This window comes from Podarcis erhardii, assembly GCF_964252035.2.
Source record: "Podarcis erhardii genome assembly, chromosome: 15".
Classification (NCBI taxonomy): domain Eukaryota; kingdom Metazoa; phylum Chordata; class Lepidosauria; order Squamata; family Lacertidae; genus Podarcis; species Podarcis erhardii.
In genome coordinates, this window is record NC_138505.1 from 24,717,577 (window position 1) to 24,742,072 (window position 24,496).

General features: G+C 46.2%; 2 protein-coding genes and 1 long non-coding RNA gene across 3 annotated transcripts in view; 2 read left to right on the forward strand and 1 right to left on the reverse strand.

Moving 5' to 3' along the window:
* LOC309330301 (uncharacterized protein) overlaps positions 1–20,065 on the forward strand; it is a 34,487-nt gene extending 14,422 nt beyond the window's left edge. Inside the window, exons 9-23 of the mRNA XM_081841714.1 lie at positions 735–855; positions 2,412–2,567; positions 3,310–3,528; positions 4,829–4,891; positions 6,132–6,227; positions 7,006–7,086; positions 7,515–7,697; positions 9,755–9,874; positions 12,411–12,604; positions 15,207–15,345; positions 15,603–15,686; positions 16,716–16,912; positions 17,008–17,086; positions 18,699–18,908; positions 19,366–20,065. Coding sequence (XP_081697840.1) covers positions 735–855; positions 2,412–2,567; positions 3,310–3,528; positions 4,829–4,891; positions 6,132–6,227; positions 7,006–7,086; positions 7,515–7,697; positions 9,755–9,874; positions 12,411–12,604; positions 15,207–15,345; positions 15,603–15,686; positions 16,716–16,912; positions 17,008–17,086; positions 18,699–18,908; positions 19,366–19,425 — 2,002 coding nt within the window. The 3' untranslated portion in view covers positions 19,426–20,065. The remainder of the gene's footprint in view (positions 1–734; positions 856–2,411; positions 2,568–3,309; positions 3,529–4,828; positions 4,892–6,131; positions 6,228–7,005; positions 7,087–7,514; positions 7,698–9,754; positions 9,875–12,410; positions 12,605–15,206; positions 15,346–15,602; positions 15,687–16,715; positions 16,913–17,007; positions 17,087–18,698; positions 18,909–19,365) is intronic.
* An 835-nt stretch (positions 20,066–20,900) lies between these two features.
* Positions 20,901–24,468, reverse strand: LSM8 (LSM8 homolog, U6 small nuclear RNA associated). The gene is made up of 4 exons (XM_081842185.1): positions 24,322–24,468; positions 23,332–23,372; positions 22,260–22,387; positions 20,901–21,139 (listed from the first exon to the last, which is right to left on the reverse strand). The coding sequence occupies exons 1-4, from the start codon at positions 24,350–24,352 to the stop codon at positions 21,049–21,051; spliced, it is 291 nt and encodes a 96-aa protein (XP_081698311.1). The 5' UTR covers positions 24,353–24,468; the 3' UTR covers positions 20,901–21,048.
* On the forward strand, positions 23,379–24,141 carry LOC309330519. Its single transcript, XR_014151467.1, has 2 exons — positions 23,379–23,800; positions 23,870–24,141. It is a non-coding gene; the product is annotated as an uncharacterized lncRNA (long non-coding RNA).
* Positions 24,469–24,496: the final 28 nt, after the last annotated feature.

A 24,496-nucleotide genomic window follows, 5' to 3' on the forward strand; every position in this document is an offset into this window, starting at 1 on the left:
AAGAACAGCGTAGGAGGTGGAGCAAGGCTAGAATCTTAAACTGGTGTGGGTTCAGCAGCGAGTCAGAGGGAACTTAGCCGGTCTAGCGTCAAGACGTGGGTCTGCGCGCCCAGAGCTTGGAAATGGAAACTAAACTTCAATAAAGACTTTTGTATATGACATCCACTGGGCGCTGGTCCTCTGTGAGCTGGGACCTAGCGGCAGGCCTGACACCTCCAAACAAAAAACTCAAAACAAATAGCAAAAACAAAAGCGCCAAATATAAGCTCCAAGTATCACCTTAGAACACTGCAATTGGAAACGGAAGACTTGAATTACTGGCGGGGGGGGGGGGGCACAAATTAGAAGTGCAACAGGAAATGGCGAACCATAACGGAGCATGTTCGGCTTCTGAAAAAAAGTTCGAAAACCGGAACACCTCCTTCCGGTTTTGCAGCGTTTGGGTTCCAAGTTGTTCGTGAACTAAGCTGTTCAAAAACCGAGGTACCACTGTATCGATTTCCTATGTAGGGTCTTGAAGCGATTTCACAATAAAAGCCCTATACGAGACAGTTGCATCTGTTAAAATACACTGGCACAGATATCAAAATAAGAAATCATTATGGAGGTACTTCAGAATGCTGAGCCCAGCGCCCTTTCCTCCTCTGCTGCTGACCTGAGGCCACAAGGTCCTTCTCCCTCCCCATCTCTCCTTCCCATTTCCGCCACCTGACCTACTGCTCTCTGTGACTCAGGGGTGACCTGTTGCTCCTGGAGTACAAGCGGGAAGCCTGCCTGAGGGACCTGCTGGCGCTGGAGCAGGAGCTGAGGGTGCTGAGGAGCCAGAGGAGCCAGCATGGGGCTGCCCAGGCAGACGTGAGTAGCAAGGGTTGCAAAGCCGTCAATGGGATCTCTTCTATCGGCATCAAGCAAAGATACAACTCAAGTATTTGGACTGCCCTTCACAGGAATCTCAATAATAATAATAATAATAATAATAATAATAATAAATTTTATTTATACCCTGCCCTCCCCAGCCAAGACCGGGCTCAGGGCAGCTAACACCAGGTATAAAAACAATTGATTAAAATACAACTTAAAATCAAGATTAAAGTGCAACATTAAAATGCAGCCTCATTTCAGTAGAAACTCAAATCAAAAACTTTTGGGGGATGAAAACGTCAAATCTTCACCAAGGCCAACTATCCAGACTGGTCCTCCGTGGGCCAGAACAAAGCCAGGGAAGTCCCCAAATAGGAGTTTCATCACAGAAGAAAAGTGAGGGTTGGGAAGCTTTCTTCCAGCCTGAGGGCCGTGCTTCTTCAAGGGCAACTTTCAGGAGGGGGCCTGATGCCAATGGGGCGGGGCCAAAGGCAAAACTGGGAGGAGCCATGGCTGTGCCCAGACCTGTTCTGCAGTGTGCAGCCATGCAGACGTTTCTGTGCACGCCATTCTCAATGCAAGAAAGCAAGAGCATCGTTGGTACTCTTGCCCGTTTGGTACACTTGCCAGTGTGGTGTAGTGGTTAAGAGTGGTGGACTCGTAATCTGGTGAACCGGGTTCGCTTCCCCGCTCCTCCACATCCATCTGCTGGGTGACCTTGGGCTAGTTACACTTTTCTGAAGTCTCTCAGCCCCACTCACCTCACAGTGTTTGTTGTGGGGGAGGAAAGGAAAGGAGAATGTTAGCCGCTTTGAGACTCCTTCGGGTAGTGATAAAGTGGGATGTCAAATCCAAACTCTTCCTCTTCTGCTGCTGCTGCAATGCTCTTTCAGCAGGGAGTGTTTTCCATCTTCTTCTTCTTTGGCGATCCCTCATAGCAGAGTAAGATTGTCTTCCATAAACACGGTTTTAACAGTGAGTCCGTAAGTGACTGTGGAGGCCAGTTCTGGATCCACACATCCTTCCACAGTGGAGACATAGGTTTCCGGGCAGGAGCTGATCACAGTGAGGGTTTGCCAAGTGTACCTTCCTCTTAGCGGGTTTCTCCCTTGCATCCTGAGTTCGAGTGTCTTCAAAGCCCATGACACCTTTGGTAAAGGCTGTTCTCCAGTTGGAGCGCTCGCAGCTCAGTGTTTCCCAGTCATTGGTGTTTATACTACATTTTTTTAGATTTGCCTTGAGAGAGTCTTTGAACCTCTTTTGTTGACCACCAGCATTACGCTTACCATTTTCTGAGTAGCGTAGTTGGTTCAGAAGACGATAATCAGGCATCCGCACAACATGAACAGTCCAACGAAGTTGATGTTGGAGAATCATTGCTTCGACACCGTGTGTGTGTTCCATAAGCCCAGTTTCACCAGTGAGAAAGCCATCTCCTGCATTGCCACAAGCTGACAACCGCCAGGCTGTGGGAAGGCTGGCCAGTTTGTGGACCTGAATGCCCTTAGCAGGCAACGGGCCTCTTGAACTCCTGCTGTCTCCTCCAACAGGTGTCTCGGTTAGCCGCTGAGAGGGAAGAGCTGAAGTTCCAGGTGAGCCAACTGGAAGGCAAGTTGTCTTCCTTGAAGCATCAGCTGAAGTCCTCCAGAGTAGAACTGGCCTCTGTGAAGGAAACCTCAGGGGACGGAGCAGGACCACTGCAGGAGGTAGGAACGCTTGGCAGGCTCTGGGCTCATGCCATTGGACCTTGGCAGCCATCTTTGAGGCCCAGTCACCAGGGTTGCTAAGCTACGGTTGCCATACATCTGGAATTTCCCAGGCATATTCAGAATACTCAGTCGGAAGCAGTATTTCCAGGTGGAAATCGCAAAATGTCCGGGGAAATCTGGAGGTATGGCAACCTATGTCAGACATGTCGTTTTGGGCAATTTCCCTTAAAAATAGCCCAAAACGAAATGGTCGCAACAGGAGTGGGAAACCTGATTTTTTTAAAAAAAAAACTTGTATTAAATTTAAGTAATTTGGTTTGATTTGTAATAATTTGGAAAACTAATAAAAATAAATTGAAGAAAAAATAGCTCAAAGACTTTTGGCAAAGCTGTTGACCTTTTCTTTTTGGGGGGAGGGGGACTATTCTGAGCTATTTTTAAGGAAATTTGCCTAAAAAATCAACACTTCTGACATGGGTTGCCATACAACCGGGTTTTCCCAGGCATTTTTTGCGATTTTCAGAAATTCCTCCTGGACGCTATTTCCAACGGACAAATCCTGGATATATCTGGGAAATCCCGGCGTACGGCAGCCCTATGGTTGGCTGTGCATCTGGGGAAGGGCGGCAGCTGCGTAAATTCCCCCCAGGGTCTTACCTGCCATGTGTCAATCTGCACCAGCTTTGCGGCCTGCTCACACCAAGAGAGGCCACTGTTGTGTGACTTCCTCCAAGCACAGGTTGCTCCAGGGGCCAGTGAGGCCGGCGTGCGGCGGGTGCAGGGGCTGGAGCGGAGGATCTCGGCTCTGCAGGCAAGCCTCGGGGAGAAGGAGCTGGAGCTCTTGAGGCTGCGCCAGACCGTCTCTGCCTTGGAGGCTGAAAAGGCGTCTTGGAGCGTCACTGCAGAGAGCCTGGCAGAAGAGCGCAAGAAGCAGCTGGACTTGTTGCGGCAACAGAAGGTGGCTTTTTGTTGGGGGGCGGGATTGGCAACTGTGTGTGTGGCGACTTTGTCGCTCGGTCTAACTAGGGAACTCCCTGCTGCAGGAGGCGGGGGTGGCCCCCAACTGGGCTAGCTTTAAAAAAAAGGATCGGACTACAGTGGCACCTCGGGTTAAGAACTTAATTTGTTCTGGAGATCCATTCTTAACTTGAAACTGTTGTAAACCTGAGGTACCACTTTAGCTAATGGGGCCTCCTGCTGCTGCTGCCGCCGCGCGATTTCTGTTCTCATCCTGAAGCAAAGTTCTTAACCCGAAGTACTATTTCTGGGTTAGCGGAGTCTGTAACCTGAAGCGTTTGTAACCCGAGGTACCACTGTAATTCAAGGAGAAGAGGGCAATCAATGGCTACTAGCCACAATGGCTGCACTCTGACCCCATGGCCAGAGGCAGCAATGCTTCTGAATGCCAGTTGCGGAAGCTGCAGGAGGGAAGAGGGCTCTTGCACTCAGGTCCTGCTATGGGTTTCCCAGAAGAGGAATCTGATTGGCCGCTGTGAGAAGAGGATGCTGGATTAGATGGACCATTGGTCAGATGCAGCAGCCAGGCTCCTTTTTGGTTCTTATGTACAGTAGTACCTTGGTTCTCAAACTCAATCCGTTCCGGAAGCCCATTCCAAAACCAAAGCGTTCCAAAACCAAGGCGCGTTTTGCCATAGAAAGTAATGCAAAACAGATTAATCCATTCCAGACTTTTAAAAACAATCCCTAAAACAGCAATTTAACATGAATTTTACTATCTAACGAGACCATTGATCTATAAAATGAAAGCAAAAATCAATGTACTGTACTATAAAATAAATAAGACAGTATTGTAGATGATAAAAATTAAAATTATTTTTTTCTTACCTGCACTGATGATAGTTATTGTTTGGATAGGAGGCTTTTATCCATTTCTGCAGTCACACAATCAATCAATCAATCAATCAATCAGTAGCTGAACTGGGTTCCACACAGTCACAAAAAGAAATGAAACGAAAAAGCCTCAAAAACACAAAATAAATAGCAAAACCAAAGCGCCAAACAATCCGTTCCAGAAATTGGTTTGACTTCTGAAATGCTTGAAAACCAAGGCACAGCTTCTGATTGGTGCAGGCACCCCGGAAACAAAAGCCGACAGCCTCATCGGACGTTCGGCTTCCAAAAAAACGTTCGAAAACTGGAACACTTACTTCCCGGTTTTTGCCGTTTGAGACCCAAGGCGTTTGAGAACCAAGGTACCACTAGACAGCTGTGAAGGCATCTTTTCTGTCCACCTGCAGGAGGAAGAACTTACTCGGCTTCAGGAAGAGCTGGAGGGCAAAAAGCAGCAGGCCCTGCGAGAGGTAGGCATGGCAGCTCCCCTTGGCAATTCCCCTTTCTTGAGCCCCACTGCAAGGAGGAAACGGACTGAGCTTTACTGCCTTAGCTGCAATTGGGGTTTGGTGTGGTTTGTGGCTGCAACCACAAAACCCAAATCCTGCCTTTGGATTAAGCCGTTTTAATTGCAATTTTATTTAAGACAGGTTCTAAATAGAACTTGGGTTATTAAAAATACCCAACACCCATTAACATTCTCCATAAAATACCCAACACCCATTAACATTCTCCATAATCTTTTGTTTTTCTTTTGTTTTTGTTTTCTTTTTTTTCTTTCTTTTGTTTTTTCTCTTTTTAGATGGATCTTATTTATTTAATGTTTTTTTTGTATGTGTATGTCTGTTGTAAATGAAACTTAATAAAAAGAATATTTAAAAAAACAAAACAAAAAAAACATTCTCCATAAATTACAAAGTTAAAAACAGACATTTAAGCATTTCGAAATATAATTAAAACCAGCAGCTGCCTGTTTGTATCTTACAACATCTTTGGTATCGCCAGGAGGTGTTTGGGGGCGGTTCATTGTAGGCTGAGAGTCATGCCCAGAGTTTTTCTCTACAGTCCTTAGAGCTAAGAAGTTGTTTTTGCTTCTTATTTTCTGTAAAAAAATAAAGTTGGCTCCCCCCCCCCCGGTGCCAAATACAGCATGAATTTGCTGGCCCCACTACTGCCTTTGCTAACCATCTTTTTGTGGGTGCTTCTGGTGGGAAGAGCAGGGCATCTGCTTGGCTTGCAGAAGGTTCCAGGATCCATCCCTGGCAGTTTCCCCTGTCCAAAACCCTGGAGAGCTGCTGCTGACCCCCTCCCCCTTTTTCTTTTTTCCTTTCTCCTTCTGTGATAGAACTCCTATTTGGGGACTTCCGTGGCTTTTTTCTGGCCCACGTAGGACCAGTCTGGATAGTTAGCCTTGGTGAAGACTTGATGTTTTCATCCTCCAAAAAGTTTTTGATTTGAGTTTCTACTGAAATGAGGCTGCATTTTAATGTTGTATTTTAATCTTGTTTTTAAAGTTGTATTTCAATCCCTTGTTTTTATATCTGGTGTTAGCCGCCCTGAGATTTATTATTGTTATTGCTGTTGTTGTTGTTGTTGTTGTTGTTGTTGTTGTTGTTGTTGTTGTTATTTGCAGTGGGTCTTTGAGTGACCAAAAGCAGGGTGAAATGTGGCATGTTCTGTCTGATTTTCCCCTTTCTCTCTCTCTCTCAGCTTGCAGAGAGCCTGAAGCAGGCAAAAGCCAGAGCCCTCCAGGAGCAAGCGGACAAATTTCAAAAAGAAGCAGAAGACCTTCGCAAGACCATAAAGGTGGCTATTACCCACAATGTCCTGAGGCATGGACTGCTACTGGGCTGCTCTTGCACTAGCAATAACATTTGTATCCCAACCTTTTTCCTTCAAGGGGTTAATTTGGAAGCTCGGTGGGGTGTCTTCCCTTTTAACCTCACAACAAGCTTACAGCTGTGCCAGCAGTACTGAGCTAGATGGACCATAAGCCTGACTCGGTCCAAACTGGATTCTTAGATTCTTAAGGCAGGGGTGGAGAACTGCAGACCCAGAGACCCAATGTGGCCCCTCACGCCTATCCATCTGGCCCTCGGGTCAAGCTATCTTGCCCCACCCACTTTTGCTCTGGCCCCGCCCACCACTCACATGCAGCACCCAGAAGATTGTTCACATAGCAATGCGTCTCTCAGGCTGGCAATGGCTTCTCGACCCTGTCCTAAATTTAACCGCCAGTCTGGTTTAATTCTGTGGGCTTTTCCCGCTCTGAGGCCCCACAGCTAATTCTCCCCTGGCCTCCTCACTGGCCCAAGTAGGACTAATTCAGCCAGCTAGCCCTGGTGATTATCTAATGCTTATTAGATGGATTTCCCCTAAATTGATTTCTGAACTTTGAATTTTATTGTTATTCATGTTTTTATACTGTATTTTATGCTGCTTTTACAATTAAGTGTTTTAAATTTGTTGTTAGCTGCCCTGAGCCCCGTTTTTGAACCGGGAAGGGCGGGGTATAAATAAATTATTATTATTATTATTATTATTATTATTATTATTATTATTTTCCGCTTTCTTCTCTTCCCAGGAGCGAAATGCTGAAATTGCCCAGCAGCGGAAAGCTATGGAACAGCAAGCCAAGGAGCTGAAGCAGGAAGCTCAGGAAATGGTAGGGGTACATCATCATTATTATTATTATTATTATTATTATTATTATTATTATCATCATTTTGCATTTATAGCCCATTATTCCTCCTTATGGCAAACATATTTTAAAATAGAAAAGAAGGAAGAACATTTCAAAACAGTTTGAAACATTTGAAAAACAACTACAATTCAAATATTCCAAAACATCTGACACGTTTCTTAACTGTCTTTTGGGCAAAAATCCACATTGTTGATGGTAAATAAAGTCCTGTAGCTTTAATTAACGTATTTAACGTTTTAGCTTTAATTTTTTTAAAAAGCGTGCTGAGAGTTGTTAGGCAAGGCCCTCTTGTTCCCCTCGCAGAACTGCAATTTCCCAGAGTTCCCTGGGAAGAGGGAGCGATGGTGAAAACTGCTTTGGGGATCATTACTCTGCCTTGTTCTTCTCAGGCTCAGAACTCGCTGCTCCAGGAACGGAAGAGCCGGGAGGCTGAGATGAGGGCCGTCCTCCAAATGCAGTGCAAGGCCCTGGAGGAGCAGGAGCGGAAGATGCAGGGGGAACTCCAGGAAGCCCTGGAGAAGGAGAGGAAACTCAGCCTGGCCTTGCGGGACGAAGCAGCCGACCTCCGCAAGGTAGCTGTTGAGAGAGGAGAGCGATTCTGTGGTCTCTGTGATAGCCGCTGGCAGAAGGAGCGGGATGGTGGGAAAAGGATGCACATGGACCAGGAGGGAATAAACTTTTGCAGTCTTGAGGGGCACATTCCTTTCTATGGAGCTGCATGCCAGTGGGGGACAGAAGAACAGTACCTTCGTTCTGTAGGCAACATTTCAGCCATGCAAATATTTTCCCTATGCACACACATCTTCATCCAGACCACCAAGAGGCGTTATCAATTAAAAGGGTAAAAGAGCATTGCGAAATAATTGGGTTAAACCACAGAGCCTAGGACATGCCGATCAGAAGGTTGGCGGTTCGAATCCCCACGACGGGGTGAGCTCCCGTTGCTCGGTCCCTGCTCCTGCCAACCTAGCAGTTCGAAAGCACGTCAAAGTGCAGATAGATAAATAGGTACCGCTCCGGTGGGAAGGTAAACGGCGTTTCCGTACACTGCTCTGGTTCGCCAGAAGCGGCTTAGTCGTGCTGGCCACATGACCCAGAAGCTGTACGCCGGCTCCCTCAGCCAATAAAGCGAGAAGAGTGCCGCCACCCCAGAGTTGGTCACAACTGGACCTAATGGTCCCTTTACCTTTACCTTTACATGCTTGCTTGCCTGGATGGTGATGTATGCATGATCACTGGAATTTGTAAGCAGTGATTTCATTTCAAATTATATGTATTTGTGTGTGTGTGTGTGTGTGTGTGTGTGTGTTTGCGGGGAGTGAAGAGCTGAGGAACCCCTGGTTTGTGCATGGCCTAATGTCCAAAGTTAAGAGTCGTTGCTCCGCCCACTTTTTTTAAAAGATATTTATTAAAATTTTGTATACTAAAACAAGCATCACAATCAAACGAAAAAAAGAAAGACAATAAAAAACATCACAATCAAACAAAACAGAAAAATACAATAAAAAACATAGAAAAAGTAAGGAAAAAACAAAAACAAAAAAAAGAAAATCTAGTTTTTTACTTATTTATCTTCATAACCCTCTTTCCTGACTTCCTCACTCTTGGAACTTTGAAGTGTCAGGCATAGCTCTAATGGCTTTAGCCCAAACGTAGCAGAGTTTTCCTGCACAGCGAAGAAGCTAGTTGAGGTGGAAATGACTAGTCAGCTAGACTCAGAATAACTATTTACAGGATTTATTAAAAGGAAAAAGAAACCAGCAGAGTTTCCGCATACAAAACAAAGTAAAATAAATCCTTTCACTCTCTCTCTCTCAACCTTACACAGCACTCCTACTCCTAACACACCACACCCCAAACGTACTAGCATTCCTAGATAACTGAGTTGAGGGCTGGTCGTTAACCAATCAGAGTAAGTACTTTCTAGGTCAAGCAGACCTTGGCTTTCTGCCAAGAGCAAATTGACACTGCCTTGAGTTAATTGTGTGAAGCCAGAATCTGCAAGTTTTCATGAGAATCAATTAACAGAAACTGAACACTCACATCTCCGTTTTCTGTGTTCCCCTTTACACAATCAAATTCAGCAATTCCTTACCCTCTTTCAAGTCTTATTCAATATTGTACATTTCACCCTATTATGTCTCCGGTTTTTCCTTTCTTTTTAAATCCATTTTTACATGTTCTTTATAACTTAATCCCTTGTATCATTTTGTTTAAATTTGACATAATATTACTCTGGTCTTTTCACCCTTTCCATTTTAAAACATTTTTGCATATTCCTTTTAACTATGTCACTGATGCCATATTATCTTTATATCCAACATCATTTTAGCATTCAAACATTTTACAATGTTTTTGGAGATAGTCTTTGAACTTCTTCCAGTCCTCTTCCACCGATTCTTCTCCCAGGTCTCGGATTCTGTCGGGCTCTGCCCACTTTTTTGCCTTCTGCCCCGCCCTCTAGTGACACCTGACCCCGGAAGCCTTTTCCACACAGGGATACAGCCCTGGGGCTGATCTCCTTGGGCTGAAGCAGGGTCCCCACCCCTGAGAGGGGAGAAGGAACAAATAGGACAGGGAGGTTTGAATTAAAACAGCTTCTCCTGATGTGTTTTTTTTCCTGCCCTAGAGGATCCAGGTGTTGGAGGGCGAGGCTCGGGAGAAGAAGGGGGCCATGGAAGACCTCCGGGCTCTGCTGCAAGCGGAGAAAGCAGAAGCCTTGAGGAGGCTGCGAGAGGAGCTGGAGTTGGTGAGCGGGGAAGAAGCACCCCTTTCGTGTACTCTGGGATCCCCTTCCCCCAGAAACAAGAGCTGTAGCTTCAGGATGTTATAGGGGAAAACCTGCTCCTTTTCCCTTATGGGGTATCCAAGAGCCTGTACAGAGTCCTTAGGAGAAAATAACAGAGGCCAACCAGAGTATATTGAGAAGCAAAGCAGCTAGTAAGCCTGATCTTTATTAAACTGTAGCAACAGGGTCCCCACTCACCACACGCAGGAGGGAGGAGAGAACCCAAGCTCTTATATAGACTTTTGAAATCGCCCACACTGTTGCCCAAGACCACCCGCCTAAAACATCCTACATACATCACAGAAGGAGGCGGTTTACAGCAGAAATCCTGCCTGTCAGGATACCTGATATTGGCTGCTGATTACATTACCTGGGCAGCCTGGCTATTCTTTTGTGATGGTTAATACTTTAGTTCTGGGGTCCCAGGTCCCAGGCTCACCCTGTTGTTGTTGTTGTTTAGTCGTTTAGTTGTGTCTGACTCTTCGTGACCCCATGGACCAGAGAACGCCAGGCACTCCTGTCCTCCACTGCCTCCCGCAGTTTGCTCAGACTCATGTTTGTAACTTCGAGAACACTGTCCAACCATCTCGTCCTCTGTCGTCCCCTTCAACTTGTGCCCTCCATCTATCCCAACATCAGGGTCTTTTCCAGGGAGTCTTCTCTTCTCATGAGGTGGCCAAAGTATTGGAGCCTCAGCTTCAGGATCTGTCCTTCCAGTGAGCACTCACGGCTGATTTCCACTCAGGCTCACCGTAGTCATACACAAATACGCCCTTAAGACAGGATTTTGTAAGCAAAAGTACAATGGGGAGGTTTTCCCATTTCCTTCCTCCTTCCAGAGAAATATTGGAGGTCAATTTGGGAGAGTCAAAATGGCTTCAGGATTTCTCTCCTGTAGTATTTCAGGCACGTGGTGTATATACTTACGTGTGTGTTTGCCTTGGTGCATTTATGAACATTTAATTTATATTTGGGACCTTAGAATTCTTATAACAGCAACAACAGTTTGGCTTTGCAATTCCGCCTCTCTCCTCCTCAAAACCTCACCTTAGCACAGCCCTGAAGTCCCACAACCTGCTATGGAAGTGGGGAGCCTGAGGGGTAGTCAGGCAGAAAGGAGAGCACAGACCTGGGCTGATGCCAGATATGGCCTGGGAAGCTGCCTTCTACTGTGTCAGCCCACTGGTCCATCTAGTTCAGTATTGCCTACACTGACTGGCAGCAGCTCTCCAGAAGTTTTGGGCATGGAGTTTTTCCCCAGCCCTACCTGGAGATGCCATTGGGAATGGAACCTGGGACCTTTTTAGCATGCAAAGCAAGTGCTCTTCTACTGAACTATACTGCCCTTAGCCTAAAAATAAATCAAGATTCTAGTCCTTATGGTTCTTTTAAAAAAAGCAGTTGCATTAAATAGGAAGTTGGTCCATCTAGTTCAGTGTTGTTGGCACTGACTGTCAGCAGCTCTCCCATGTTTCAGGCAGGGGACATTCCTAGCCATTGGGTACTGAATCTGGGACCTTGCATAAGACTGAATCAGTTAAGTGCTGGAGAAGCAAAGAGGTGGAGGGAACGTTCTTCCATATGTGGTGGACTTGTAAAAGGGTAAACGAGTACTGGGAAATGATCCATAATGAATTGGGGGAAAAAATGTTTAAAAGTACTTTCCCCCCAAAAAACCAGAGTCCTTTTCATTGGGGATAATTCAGACTGAAATTCCCAGGTGTCAAAAAAGGTTGTTTATGTATGCTACTACTGCGGCCTGTGTTTTGTTAGCCCCATAATGGAAAACGAGCCAAGTCCCAACTAAAGAAGAATGGCAACTTAAGTAGACAGAATATGCGCAGCTTAACATATAGAATAAGAGAAAAAGAAGTATATGTATTTAGAGAAGATTGGAAAACGTTTGTTGAATATATGGGAAATAACTGTACAGCTGAAAACGCTGTCAGCAATTAAGATCAATTCAACAGTGTAAATAAGTTATGATGGATGCAATAATAGAATACTGAATGGTATAGTTTCTGTAAAACATGCAGGGATTCATGATATGTAAAATGAACCATGGAAAGAGAAGAAGGGAAGTCACTGATATCTTAAGGATGTAAAAATGAGTAAAACAAAAAATTTAATAAAAATTATATATATTAAAATAAAGAATCTGGGACCTTTTAGCCTTTCCACACTGATACCGTGTACAGTGGTACCTCAGGTTAAGTACTTAATTCGTTCTGGGGGTCCGTTCTTAACCTGAAACTGTTCTTAACCTGAAGCACCACTTTAGCTAATGGGGCCTTCTGCTGCTGCCGCGCTGCGGCAGCACGATTTCTGTTCTCATCCTGAAGCAAAGTTCTTAACCTGAAGCACTATTTCTGGGTTAGCGGAGTCTGTAACCTGAAGCATATGTAACCTGAGGTACCACTGTAAATGTTAGCTGTGACAAGCCTGGGGTGCATCCGCTTATTTCTGATCCGCTTTCTGTCTCTCTCTCTCTGCCTAGGAAAAGGAAAAGTGGCGAATGCAGTTGCAGCGGACGGAGGAAGAGCAGCGCCTCCTGCTAGCCGAGCAGCGTGAGACGTCCCAGGCACAGACTGCAAGGGCTGACGGCTCTCTGGCCAGGGAGGTTGCCTTAGCATGCCAGAGACTCCGGGACCTGCTACCCCAAAAGGCTGGCCTGCCCCAGATGCTGCAAGGGTACAAGTTGGATCCAGTGGGGAGGGAGCTGAATGGCATTGCTTTTGCAGAAACACGGAACTCTTCCTGGTTTGAAATTAGTTCTTTACATTTTACCTTGCCTTCACCAGCCCTAGCCACTTTCTAGCTTCCTGCCTTTCATGGACTCATAGAATGGCGGAGTTGGAAGGGGTCCCTGAGGGGCATCTAGTCCAACCCCCTGCAATGCGGGAATCTCAGCACACGGTTCCCCCATCGCCTCTGTCTTTGTGGGTTTTTTTTTTTTTTTTTTTTTAGCTCTGCAACCTGATTTCAGGGGGTGGCGAGGCTTTGCTTTTATTTCTCCAAAATAGCTTCACACCTTCCTGTTGTCTGCATATACAGTTTACAGTTTTTTTTGTCTTTTTAAAAATAATTTTTATTGTTTCTTACAAATACAACACATACTACAACAAAGAAAAAAGAAACAAAATCACAAATCTAAACAAAAAAGAAAATAAAAACATAACAACAAACACCTAAACAACACAAATTAATTGGTTAATTAATCCCCTAACCTCATAAACATATTTTTGACTTCCTGTGGGCCCACCCATCTGAATTTCCTTGTATTTGAATGTAGCAGTTTTCTAATATCATTATTAACACACAATATTCCAATTAAAATCCGATTTCTTAACTTTTCTTAAAGTTCTAGATCTCATTTATTTAACTAATTCCTAATTTAATCCTAGGCCTATTTAGTACTTTCAAGTAATTTCTAATTTTTAATATTACAGTATTTATTCAAATAGTCTTTAAATTTCTTCCACTCTTCTTGGTATTCCTCTTCTTTCTGGTTGTGGATTCTTCCAGTAAGGTCAGCCAACTCCATATATTCCATCATTTTCATCTGCCATTCTTCCACAGTTGGTAATTCCTGTGTTTTCCATTTCTTGGCTACTAAAATTCGAGCAGCAGTTGTGGCATACAAAAGTAACTTTACATCTTTCTTGGGTAATTCAAAACCTATTATATCCCAGTTTTACTTCTGGTCTTTTGGGTGTTTAAAAAAAGTTGTTGTTTTTTAACTACAATCCCCATTAACTGGAGTGAGGGCAAACCTCAGGTCCAGGGGGCCAAATCCGGTTTCGAAGTCCTTAAAATACCGTATTTTTCGCCCTATAGGACGCACTTTTTCCCTTCCAAAAATGAAGGGGAAATGTGTGTGCGTCCTATGGGGCGAATGCAGGCTTTCGCTGAAGCCTGGAGAGTGAGAGGGGCACCGACCCCTCTCGCTCTCCAGGCTTCAGGAGAGCCTCACCGCCAGCCCCACAAACTTGGTTAGAAGGCTGGCGGGGGGGAGAAGCCTGCTCCTCCCCGTCGCCAGCCCCGCAAACTCGGGGGACAGCGGGAGAGGCGCAGTGCGCCTTTCCCGCTGTCCTCCGACTTGGTTAGAAGGCTGGCGGAGGGCTTCCCCCTCCTCCAGCCCCGCAAGCTCCCAGAGCTCTGGGTCCCGTTCTGGGGGCTGGGGGAGGGGGAAGCTCAGGCTTCCCCCACCCCAGCCCCGCGCCTGGGGGGGGAATAATTTTTTTTCCCTTTATTCCCCCCCCCCAAAAAAAATCTAGGTGCGTCCTATGGGCCGGTGCGTCCTATAGGGCGAAAAATACGGTACTATTTGTTGCTATCAGAGAGTTGGCATCTTATCTATGGCCCATGTTTAGCCTGCCCATCCCACCCCCACCCCCAAGGAGTTCAGGCACACAGTTCCCCCCCCCAACATGTTATCCTCACAACAACCCTGTGAGGCAGGCCGGGACAGTTGTGTTCTCTCTTTCAGCCAATGGGCCACCCAGTGATTTTCACAGCCAGCTGGGGATAAGTCCAACAGCCCAGTCGCTAAACCATGGGAGCACCTTGTTTTTCTCCACAGGCTCGCATTGGCCTGTGCCTTTGCGGCCTGTTTGTGCGTTGCGTTTACACGGAGGAAGGGATTGTGTGAATTTTTAAAAAAATAATTTTTATTAGTTTTAACATATAAATTATAAAACATACCACAAAACTTCACCACTTATACAATCTTTTTTTTTGGACTTCCATCAGCGCCTCTGATGATCCACCATTTTAACCGCATTTTATGCATTTCTTAAATTCATATTGCCTTTAATTGTCTTAACTAACCCTCCTCCCCATAATCCATTTTTGCAGTAGTTCCAATAATTCTCCTCACAAAACTTCTTGCAAACCTACAAACGTAGTCTGATCATCACAAATACTTTTCATATAATCTGTAAATTTACTCCAGTCTTCTGTGAATTTCTGGTCCAGCCGATTACGAATCCTTCCTGTTAGTTTATCTAGTTCTGCATAGTCCATTAATTTCATCCTCCATTCTTCTTTCGTTGGTAATTCTTCTTGCTTCCATTTTTGTGCCAATAATATTCTTGCTGCCGTAGTTGCATATAAAAACAATTTACATTCCTTTCTATTTATATCACTTCCTACAATGCCCAGTAAAAATGCTTCTGGAGTGTGAAATTTTTTTTTTTGGGGGGGGGTTTGACCTGCTAAGTGACTTCACTTTCCCCCAAAGACCCCGGAAGTCCCGGCCGCTATCTGAGGCTGCCTCTCTTCACCCCCCAAGGAAGCCAGCGCTCCTCTCCTCCAGCCACGCCATCCGGGCCTTGCAAGAGGTGACGGAAGAAACTCAGCACTACCTCCGAGAACTAAAGCACGAGGCAGAGATGCAGAGGCACCAGGCCCTTCAGACCCAGAGGGAGAAGGTAAATAGGGTTGAGCTGCCATCTCTTGCCTGGGGGTGGGATATAACTAAGGCAGCCTCGGGGCCACTGAGCAAGGAGGGTGTGGGATCAAACAGGTTTGCTCCATTAATGATGGGAGAGATATTGGCTGCCGGCCAGAGCCCAGAACACCAGAGTGGAGTATATAGCCCCAGCTCAGTAGGAGGCAGCTTTTGATACATCCGTTCCAAGTACAGTCCTCTAATTGGCCAACTGCTGTGACTTTTCTGCCATGTCAGGAACGGGAGCTGAGGCAGCAGCAGGAGAAGCTTCACCTGGAGAACCAGTCGCCTCTAGATGCTCTGAAGGAGCAACTAGTCCAGGTGAGCAAAAACCGCCCCCCGCTCCCAATAGCTCTGTGCAGCTGTGGCTGCCTTCCTCTGGATTTAAACCGCTGTGTTTCATGCAATGTCAGAGGTAAAGGTAAAGGGACCCCTGACCATTAGGTCCAGTCGTGGCCGACTCTGGGGTTGCGGCGCTCATCTTGCTTTACAGCTTCCGGGTCATGTGGCCAGCATGACTAAGCTGCTTCTGGCGAACCAGAGCAGTGCACGGAAACGCCGTTTCCCTTCCCTTCCCTATTTATCTACTTGCACTTTGATGTGCTTTCGAACTGCTAGGTTGGCAGGAGCAGGGACCAAGCAACGGGAGCTCACCCCGTTGCGGGGATTCGAACCACCGACCTTCTGATCAGAGGACCTGGTTTTAAAAGAGCACCTATCCACAGCTGCACATGTAAAGAAAAAGAAATGTTCAGCACACACAAATTATAAAATAGTCAGTGAAGTAAAGTTCCTCTTCTATAATGCTAGAACTGGTGGGAGCAGGTTCCGTAGTTCTAACTATTCACTGCTTGAAGAGATATTTTCTCTTTTCTACCTGGAACCTTCCAACTTCATTGGTGGCCCTGAGGGAGGGATGGCCACCAATTTGGATGGCTTTAAAAGAGGATTAGGCAGATTCATGGAGGAGAGGGTGGCTCCACGGTCAGAAGGAAAGGAGCAGGAGGGGAGAGGTGCCGTTGTTTGGTGGGGCTGAACACATCCCTGTAAGCTGGTGGGAATCTCATTCCAAAGGCTAGGAAGCCATTCCCAGCTATCAGGAGCCCAATTCCTGTCCCATTTGATGGAACATCAGCCAACCATTCCGGACAAAGGTCAGCCACCGTCTGTGGCAACATGGAACAGGGTTGATGCTTGGCGGTGAAAATGTTTGCCAAGCCTGCAAGTCCTGCTGGGGAGTCAGACCATTGGCATCTCTCCAGGGTTTCAGGCGGGAGGTCATTCCAGATCTAGCACCCTTCTTCATGAAAAGCTCTGCCACTGAGCCAGGGCAATCCGGTTCCCCTTCAGGAGCACCTGGAAGACATCGCCACCTTGCAGAGCAGCTGGGTGAAGGAGACGGCGGGGAAGGAAGATGCATCGCTGCGCCAGCAGCTGCAGAAGGACGGCGAGCAGCAAAGCCAGAGAAGTGTGGCCTCTGGGAAGGGCCGGACATCATGCCAACTGGCCAGTGAGTTTAAGGAGGAGCTGGAGGCAGAGGTGGAGAGGTGAGGACCCCAGGAGCTATCTGAAAGTACACGTCAATTGGAAGAACGGGTTACACCATGGTGAGAGGTTTTGCGGTTTCTCTCTCCCCTTGCAGGCGCCTGTCCAGGGACAAGCCCATGGATTTTCACAGGAACCTGGAGGCAGCCGGTTTGGAATTCAGACAGTTCTGCATGGTAAAGGGGAAGCGTCGTTTGGGAGGCATTTGGCAAAGTCTTGCCCCCTTTGGGCAATGTGAGAGTTGGGACCCCTGCTCTGTGCACACTGAGCCACTGCCTCCATGCACCTCTCTTGTCCAGCAAGGCTGCAGTCCAGTACTAGAGCATCAGGGAAGGGGTGTGGTTCAGCGGCAGAGCATCTGACTTGCATGCAAAAGGTCCCCGGTTCAATCCCAGGTAGGGCTGGGAGAGACTCCATCTGAAATCCTGCAGAGCTGCTGCCAGTCAGTGCATAGGATTCCAATCCAGATGGGCCTCTGGTCTGACCTGGGTATGAAGTCTGGGCAACCATCTTGGGGCATAGCTGTCAACCGTCCCTTATTTGGCGGGAAACTCCCTTATCCCAGCGCCGTGTCCCACTGCTGTCCCTTATTTATGATGTCCCTTAAATTTCCCGGGTTTCAAAGGAAGCAGCTCCTCTCCCTCCCTCCCTGCCGGCCAGGGAGGAGGGAGGCTCCAACTGTGTTGCTTGGCTGCCTGGCCCGCCCCCCTCCGGCCTCCTCTCACCAGCCTCAGCGCCCGGGAGCCCCTTCCCGCTGGGACTGACGGGAGCCTCTGGCCCTTCCGCCGCCATCCTCCTTGCGGCCGCCAAACTGAGCGTCTGTGCCTGGGGCCTCCGCTCTGCCCGCCGCTCCCGCTAGGCCGTACTGCGGTTGCGCCGCTGAAGGATCCGGATGAGATGGGCAGTCTGGCGTGGCCTATGAATTGCTGAGGAGCCTTGAGAGGAGAGCAAGGGCAACCATAGAGAAAGCAGTTCAAGAGAGAGGAGGAGAAGAAGGTGCTGGCAGGTGTTCCAAGGGCTAACCATAGAGGGGGAAAGTGGAGAAAGGACCGCAAGGGCTTCTCCCATAGATTTGTAGTGGTAGACTAGCATAGATGGTCTGATCTGCGGGTTTACTTCGGGCGCTATTTCCCCCCCCCCCTTTTCCTCCCGCCCCTCCTGATGGAACTGAGAGCTGCACATGGAGCATGAGAGAAAAGATACAGAACTGCAGCAGCATCTTCATAGCTTGGACTTCGTTTTGCGCGAAAAGTGGTTGCTGCTTGTAGTTATTTAATTGCAGTGTTTCATCAGCTGGTGCCTTGAGCAGCAACCTCTGGAAATGAATGGCTAAAAACCGGCGCTGCTCTCCAAAATTATCTGGTCCCTTTTAACTTCGTATTTCAGCTGGTTGGCTAAAATCCCTTATTTTGGCTTCTGATCCCTTATTTTCGAGGCTGCTGGTCCCTTATTTTCAAATCTGTAAGTTGACAGCTATGGCTTGGGGCCACATGCCAGTGGTGAGCAGAGCCCAAGGCAAAAGTGGGCCGGGCAACACGAGTTTTTTACCTTTGTACGGTAGGTTAGTTTCCACTCTCTGCCCTCCACCTAAGGGACACAGTTGCAGGACAGACTCTAGCTAGACAAAAGCACTTGAGTGGGCTGTATCCTTGGGGAGAGTCTGGCAGGCTAGACTGAGCCCTGGAGGGCCTCACCCCTCCTGACATTTGTCTCTCCTAGTTGATGACCTCAGTCCTTTCTGCTGCATTTTACAGCTTTTCCTTCCTCTCTCCTACCTGCTTTTTGCAGGGCCGAAATGAATACCTGCACCCCGGCCCACTCTGTTCTCCGGCACTGAATGCAGACCCTTTCTCCAGCCAGCGCCTCTTCAGCACCCCAAGACTGCTGCAGCACCTGCAGAGACGAATCCGAGAACTGAGGGCAGAGAATGCCCTGTATTGCAGAGGCAGCACAAGTAGCTATGGCCATTTGCGGGGAGATCTCACCTGCAGAAGCAAGGTAAGAGCTTGTTTCAGCTCTTGGGGGACAGGGGAGTAGAAAGAGCAAGGTCTTAATTCCGCAGGAGCACTTGGGGCGGGGGACCTACTGAGAATTATTTGGCTTACTGAGAAGCTGCTTCAATTTTTAAGGCAAGTTTCTAGTCCATATGGGGCAGAAGACATGCTTGAAAGTGGCCTGTGGAGAGCTGAGAAACTGAAGATTTTGAATGGCTATCCACAGCATTTCACTGCTCTCAATGACAAGCAAAACAAAAATTATGCATTTATTTATATTTTGCAGAGTGTGTTATTTTACATGTGTGTGCGTAGTATATTGCATTTTCCTGTATTTTCCACCATTCCACCTCATTGACTGGCCCTGAATTCTAGCAATCATAGTTTTCTGCCTGATCCACCTTCTCCACATACGCATCATCTTACACATCCTGTATCCCACACCCCTTCCTGTATTTCAGAGACACCTGACATCAGAGCTCTCCTTGTCTGAGCTGCACAGGAAGAGCAGCTGGAAGTAGAAGAGTCCGAGTGGGATGGAGGAGGAGTCCCAACAGCAAGGAAGTCAGAAAAGCTTCACCCAGTAATGGTGCTTTGTGTGGAGTACAGCAGAGGAAGGAATAACCATGACCGGAAGAGCAGATTTCGAAGCCGCTGGTTTGAGGACATCACAAGAGCTCTGAAGCTGGAGGTCCAACTAACCCACCTTCCTGTTCTCACATTGGGCAACTAGATGTCTCTGGTGGTCAATTAGATGTCTCTGGGAAGCCTGAAAGTTGGACCTGAGATACTAGTCTCTTGCAGCAAAGAAGCATGTAGCACCTTAAAGACTAACACATGTATTCTGGCATAAGCTTTCATCGGCTATAGACTGCTCCGCAAACACATGTGCCATCTACAAGTAGGAAATTCATTTTTATAATACTAAACAGAGAGCCAGCGTGGTATAGTGGTTAGTGTTAGACCTGGGAGAACCAGGGTTCTAAATCCCTGCTCAGCCATTAATCTCCCTGCCCATCACTGACTCTCAGCCTAACCTACCTCACAGGGTTGTTGTGAGGAAAAAATGGAGAGGGGTCAAAGCATTCATGCCACATTGAGCTCCTTCGAAGAAAGGTGGGATATAAATGTAACACATAAAATGATGCGATGGGGAACTTTTTTTAAAAAATAAAAGTGCTGAGTTTGGGCAGCTGTTTGCAGCTAATCTGGTCAGTCGTGTGATTGTGGCTATAATTGTGCTATGACTTTTTCATAGCAGGGCAGAGGTTTAAAGCAAAGAGTAACTATTGTAGCTTTTTTGGGGGGGGGGGGGGGAATGGCAACCAAGGATGGCAAAGGGTCCCTAAGCGATTCCTAGCAAGTAGTGATAAATTTGTCAGAATAAGCCTTTACAGTGTCTTTAAAAATAATAGGATTTCTAATCAAATTTTTGAAATGGAAGTAAAAGGAGTTCAAATTGATGATGCTGAACAAGAACTAGACAGTAAGAACTGTTGGATAGTGGAACGATATCCCTCAGAAGGTGGTGGAATCTCCTTCATTGGAGGTTTTTAGCAGAGATTGGGGGGGGGGGGCACCTGTCAGGGATTTTCTTTAGCTGCAATTCCTGCATAGCAGGGGGTTGGACTAGATGACCCTTGGGGTCCCTTCCAACGCTACAGTTCTGATAAAGGTCTGGAGATGTCAAAACAAGAATCGTCCCAAGTCATGTGCTCACCCTCTTCCCTATAACGCAGGGATAGGGAACCCTTTTCTTACCCAGTCTGAGTTTTAGTCACAGTGAGATAAGCAGAGTGTGTTGTTGCGTTTTATTTCTGGCTTTGCCAACCTGGTGTGCTTTGGATGTTTTGGACTACAACTCCTATAAGCCCCAGCCAGCGCACACACCAGGTGCATGCTTACTTTATGAAGTCAGAAATGTAGTGCAAGACTGCTTTAAAGGTTACTATTATTTTAATGCGTCGTGGGTTGTTTTTTTTAAAAAAGTTCACAATTCTTCAATAAAATGTCGTCTTTATTATACATATCAAACCATAACACACAAAATTACCCTCAACTTGTAAGAAAAGTAGCCGTGCCGTCCTATAAATAGTTTTGTACAGCCAGATATTTCTGAAGTCCTTTTATACACACTTCTTTCTTCAGTGTACAACTGAGTTCAGAGGTTCTGCTCGGATATTCCCCAAGTCAAGGGCTGAATCCGTCTCTTCATCAATTTCTCCAATTACAGCCCTATAAGGAAAGAAAAGTACTGTATTGTAATTGCTGCAAGTGAAATGCCTCAGCTCTGAAACAAAGTTGATACGCTGAAACAATAATTCTTCCACTCAGTAAGTACAGTGGTAGCTCGGGTTACAGATGCTTCAGGTTACAGACTCCGCTAACCTAGAAATAGTACCTCAGGTTAAAAACTTTGCTTCAGGATGAAAACAGAAATCGTGCTCCGGCAGCGCGGTGGCAGCGGGAGGCCCCATTAGCTAAAGTGGTGCTTTAGGTTAAGAACAGTTTCAGGTTAAGAACGGACTTCCGGAACGAATTAAGTACGTAACCAGAGGTACCACTGTACTGTATTTTTCCATCTATAAGACGCCCCCATGTATAAGACACTCCCATTTAAGAAAATGGGGGGAGATACTATCCGTGTATAAAACGAGCCCAGATTTTGAACATTATTTTAGAGTAAAAAAACATAAGTCTTATACACAGAAAAGTACGGTATCTTTTTATCCTAACATACAAACATACAGCACAGAAAAACTTAACAGGTTATTTCAATTGGTCTACTCTGGACATGATTTTGTTGGATATATAATCTATTGTTATAGTTACTTATTCACTATAAAACACAGACATCAAAAGGGAAACTTTCGGGAATAACGTCAAGCTACAGTAGCTGGGATAGCTCAGTAGGTAAGAGCATGGGGCTCTTAATCTTGGGGTTGTAGGTTGAAACCCCACGTTGGGCAAAAGATTCCTGCATTTTCAGGGGGTTGGACTAGATGACCCTCAGGGTCCCTTCCAACTCTGATTCTCTGATATCCACCTGAAAAAGAATGGACTGCACTTTCATCAGACATGTAAGGTCCTTGACTTCTTTTTGCCAGGTGGAACAATCACCCCATGTGCTGTTCTGGGGGTTCTCCTGACCCCATCAGAGCCAACCTGGGGGACAGAAGGAGGACAAGTGTGTGAATGTATGTTGTGCTGGTGGGACTTGTGCTGGACCTTAACTAAACAACTGTTTAGTTGAATCTGGCCCCTTGAGAGCTAAGCAAATGCTTTGCTACTTTAGCTCAGACTGCACTACCTTATTTTATTTTATTTTTTAAAAAGGAGGGTGAGGCAAACTTACACGTTATCACCTCTTACAATGTACAATCCCAATACTACTTGTTCCACTCCTTGTGAAGAACTGAACACTCTTTCATGGCTTTCATCCAAAATCAGGTTGATGGTCTGATCAAAACCCTTGAGAGTTCCCTTTAAGAAATTAAAATGTAAATTGAAAAACAATGAAGTACTCCAAATTCTCAACATTTATCTCAATTCCTAAACATGTCCTAAACACAACATTACACCACTTAATATGATAAAACTTTAATGATTAAAAGATTTTTTACGTAACCCTTCAGATGAACTCCCTACACTGACTTTAAATTATCAATACAATTCATTTTTCCATGGGTTCTTTTGTCTTTGCCAAACAGCAGCCTTAAAAAGTAGGAAGATAAGGCTTTTGAGAACAGTGGTCATTGATTTGCAACTTGCTGCTATTGAGATATATATATATATATATAATCTCCTGCAAAATTTTCATCTGTTCAACTCTCAAACAGGTTTCAGCTCTTCTAAGATAGACATGTTTTGCAGAAGTAATATTAAGTTATTTACAGCAAGGTTCTGGGCAAAATACTCACTTTTAGTAAATTGCCTATAACCACATAGCACCAAGGTCAGTGGCACCTAATTCAGAACATATTTACTTGATATGTATGATGAATTGTATTACAATTAAACTTGCAGTCCAGCAAAAGCCAAGATATGTGTGCAGCCTAAGCATCTACTTCAAAGTCTGAGGGAAAGGCCATAGTTCAGTGTTTGGAGCATCTGTTTGAATAAAGAAAAGCCCACATTCAATCCCTGTCATTTTCAGAGACCCTTGCCAGAAACCTTGGAGAACCACTGCTGGTCAGTGGTATTGATCTAGATGAACCAATGGTTTTACTTAGTAGAAGGCAGCTTCCTGTGTTCCTAAGTGCCACTCTGCTTACAGAACTACTTGTGTATTCCTGTAAATACAACTCAACAGCCTTTAAAAGATGAGGGCTTTATTTTCCCACGTAAGTATAATCCAGTACGAAACATTTCCAATCATTTAAATATTTAAAAACAGGGAAAGACTTATATTTACAGGCAATTCTTACCACGATCATTCGGCCGTCTGAAGTAATTACAGCAACAGTACCTGAGACTCAAGTTAAAGAAATATTTGAAACAACATACATATAAACAACAGGTCTAGGAGTTTCCTCTGGATTTAGTGCCTTTTAAGAAGCTGAGTGGGAGGTTGAAGAGGTGTGTAGACCAGGAGGGCACAGAACACAAAGAACTGAGGAAAGAGTGAGAAATTCAACCTCTTGCAATCACCAAAGCTGATAGAAAAGGTTTCCCATGCCCCACCTGTTTTAAGGAATTTTTTTTTTGTGTGTGTGTGGGGGTGCCCTTGAGGTTGAGATGCAAATCTTAGACTACAATACCATAACTGTCAACCTTCCCTTTTTTTTGCGGGAAATTCCCTTATTCCAGCGCCGTTTCCCGCCGCTATCCCGGATTGTTAGATATCCCGTAGACTGTCCCCGGGACAGGTGAGGCTGCTGATCCCTTATTTTCAAGGCTGCTGATCCCTTATTTTCAAGGCTGCTGATCCCTTATTTTCAAGGCTGCTGATCCCTTATTTTCAAGGCTGCTGATCCCTTATTTTCAAATCTGAAAGTTGACAGCTATGCAATACCCATCGACCCCTAGCAAGTGCAGCCCACCTTGGACCACAATTCCCATTGACCCCGAGCTAGACCAGCCATCTTGGATGATTAAGTAGCAAGGGCTGATGGGAGTTGTAGTCCAAAACAGCTCCTTCTTTGCGTCGCTCGGGGAGTACCTGTATCCCAAACCTTATGGAGAGATGGATGGAGGCTGGTTTCAAATGGTTAAAAACCATTTTAAAAAAGAATAAAAGAGCAGCGGAAGTGGCTGCGCGCATCCCACCCAAGGCAACCCAGCCCACAAAGGGATGGAAATTCTCGCGTGTAACTGAGGAAAAGCAGGAGCGTTAACGCGCAGGTGCAGAATTCCACTTCAAACCAGTGTCCCCCCCCCCGCCCGCCCCGCCAGACAGGCCGCCCGCGGAAGGATACGGTTAATATAGTTCTCCAACGCGGAGGTCATGGCAGCAATCCTTCCCGGCTCCCGCTGAATCCAGCTCCCGCGAGGCTTCCCGGTATCTCGCGTGAAAGTGAGCGGAGGCGGCCCCTGAAGCAAAGCGACATCCGGGGCTTCAAGCGGCGCATGCGTAGAGATGCTTTTGTGTGT

Bases quoted from the DNA above. Each gene is read 5' to 3' on its own strand.
- LSM8 (XM_081842185.1), bottom strand. From the start codon at position 24,352: ATGACCTCCGCGTTGGAGAACTATATTAACC. The intron at 23,373-24,321 runs GTATCCTTCCGC...CTTGAGTCTCAG, and splicing joins GTTGGAGAACTATATTAACC to GTACTGTTGCTGTAATTACT. The intron at 21,140-22,259 runs GTAAGTTTGCCT...CTTTCCTTATAG, and splicing joins ATTGTAAGAGGTGATAACGT to GGCTGTAATTGGAGAAATTG.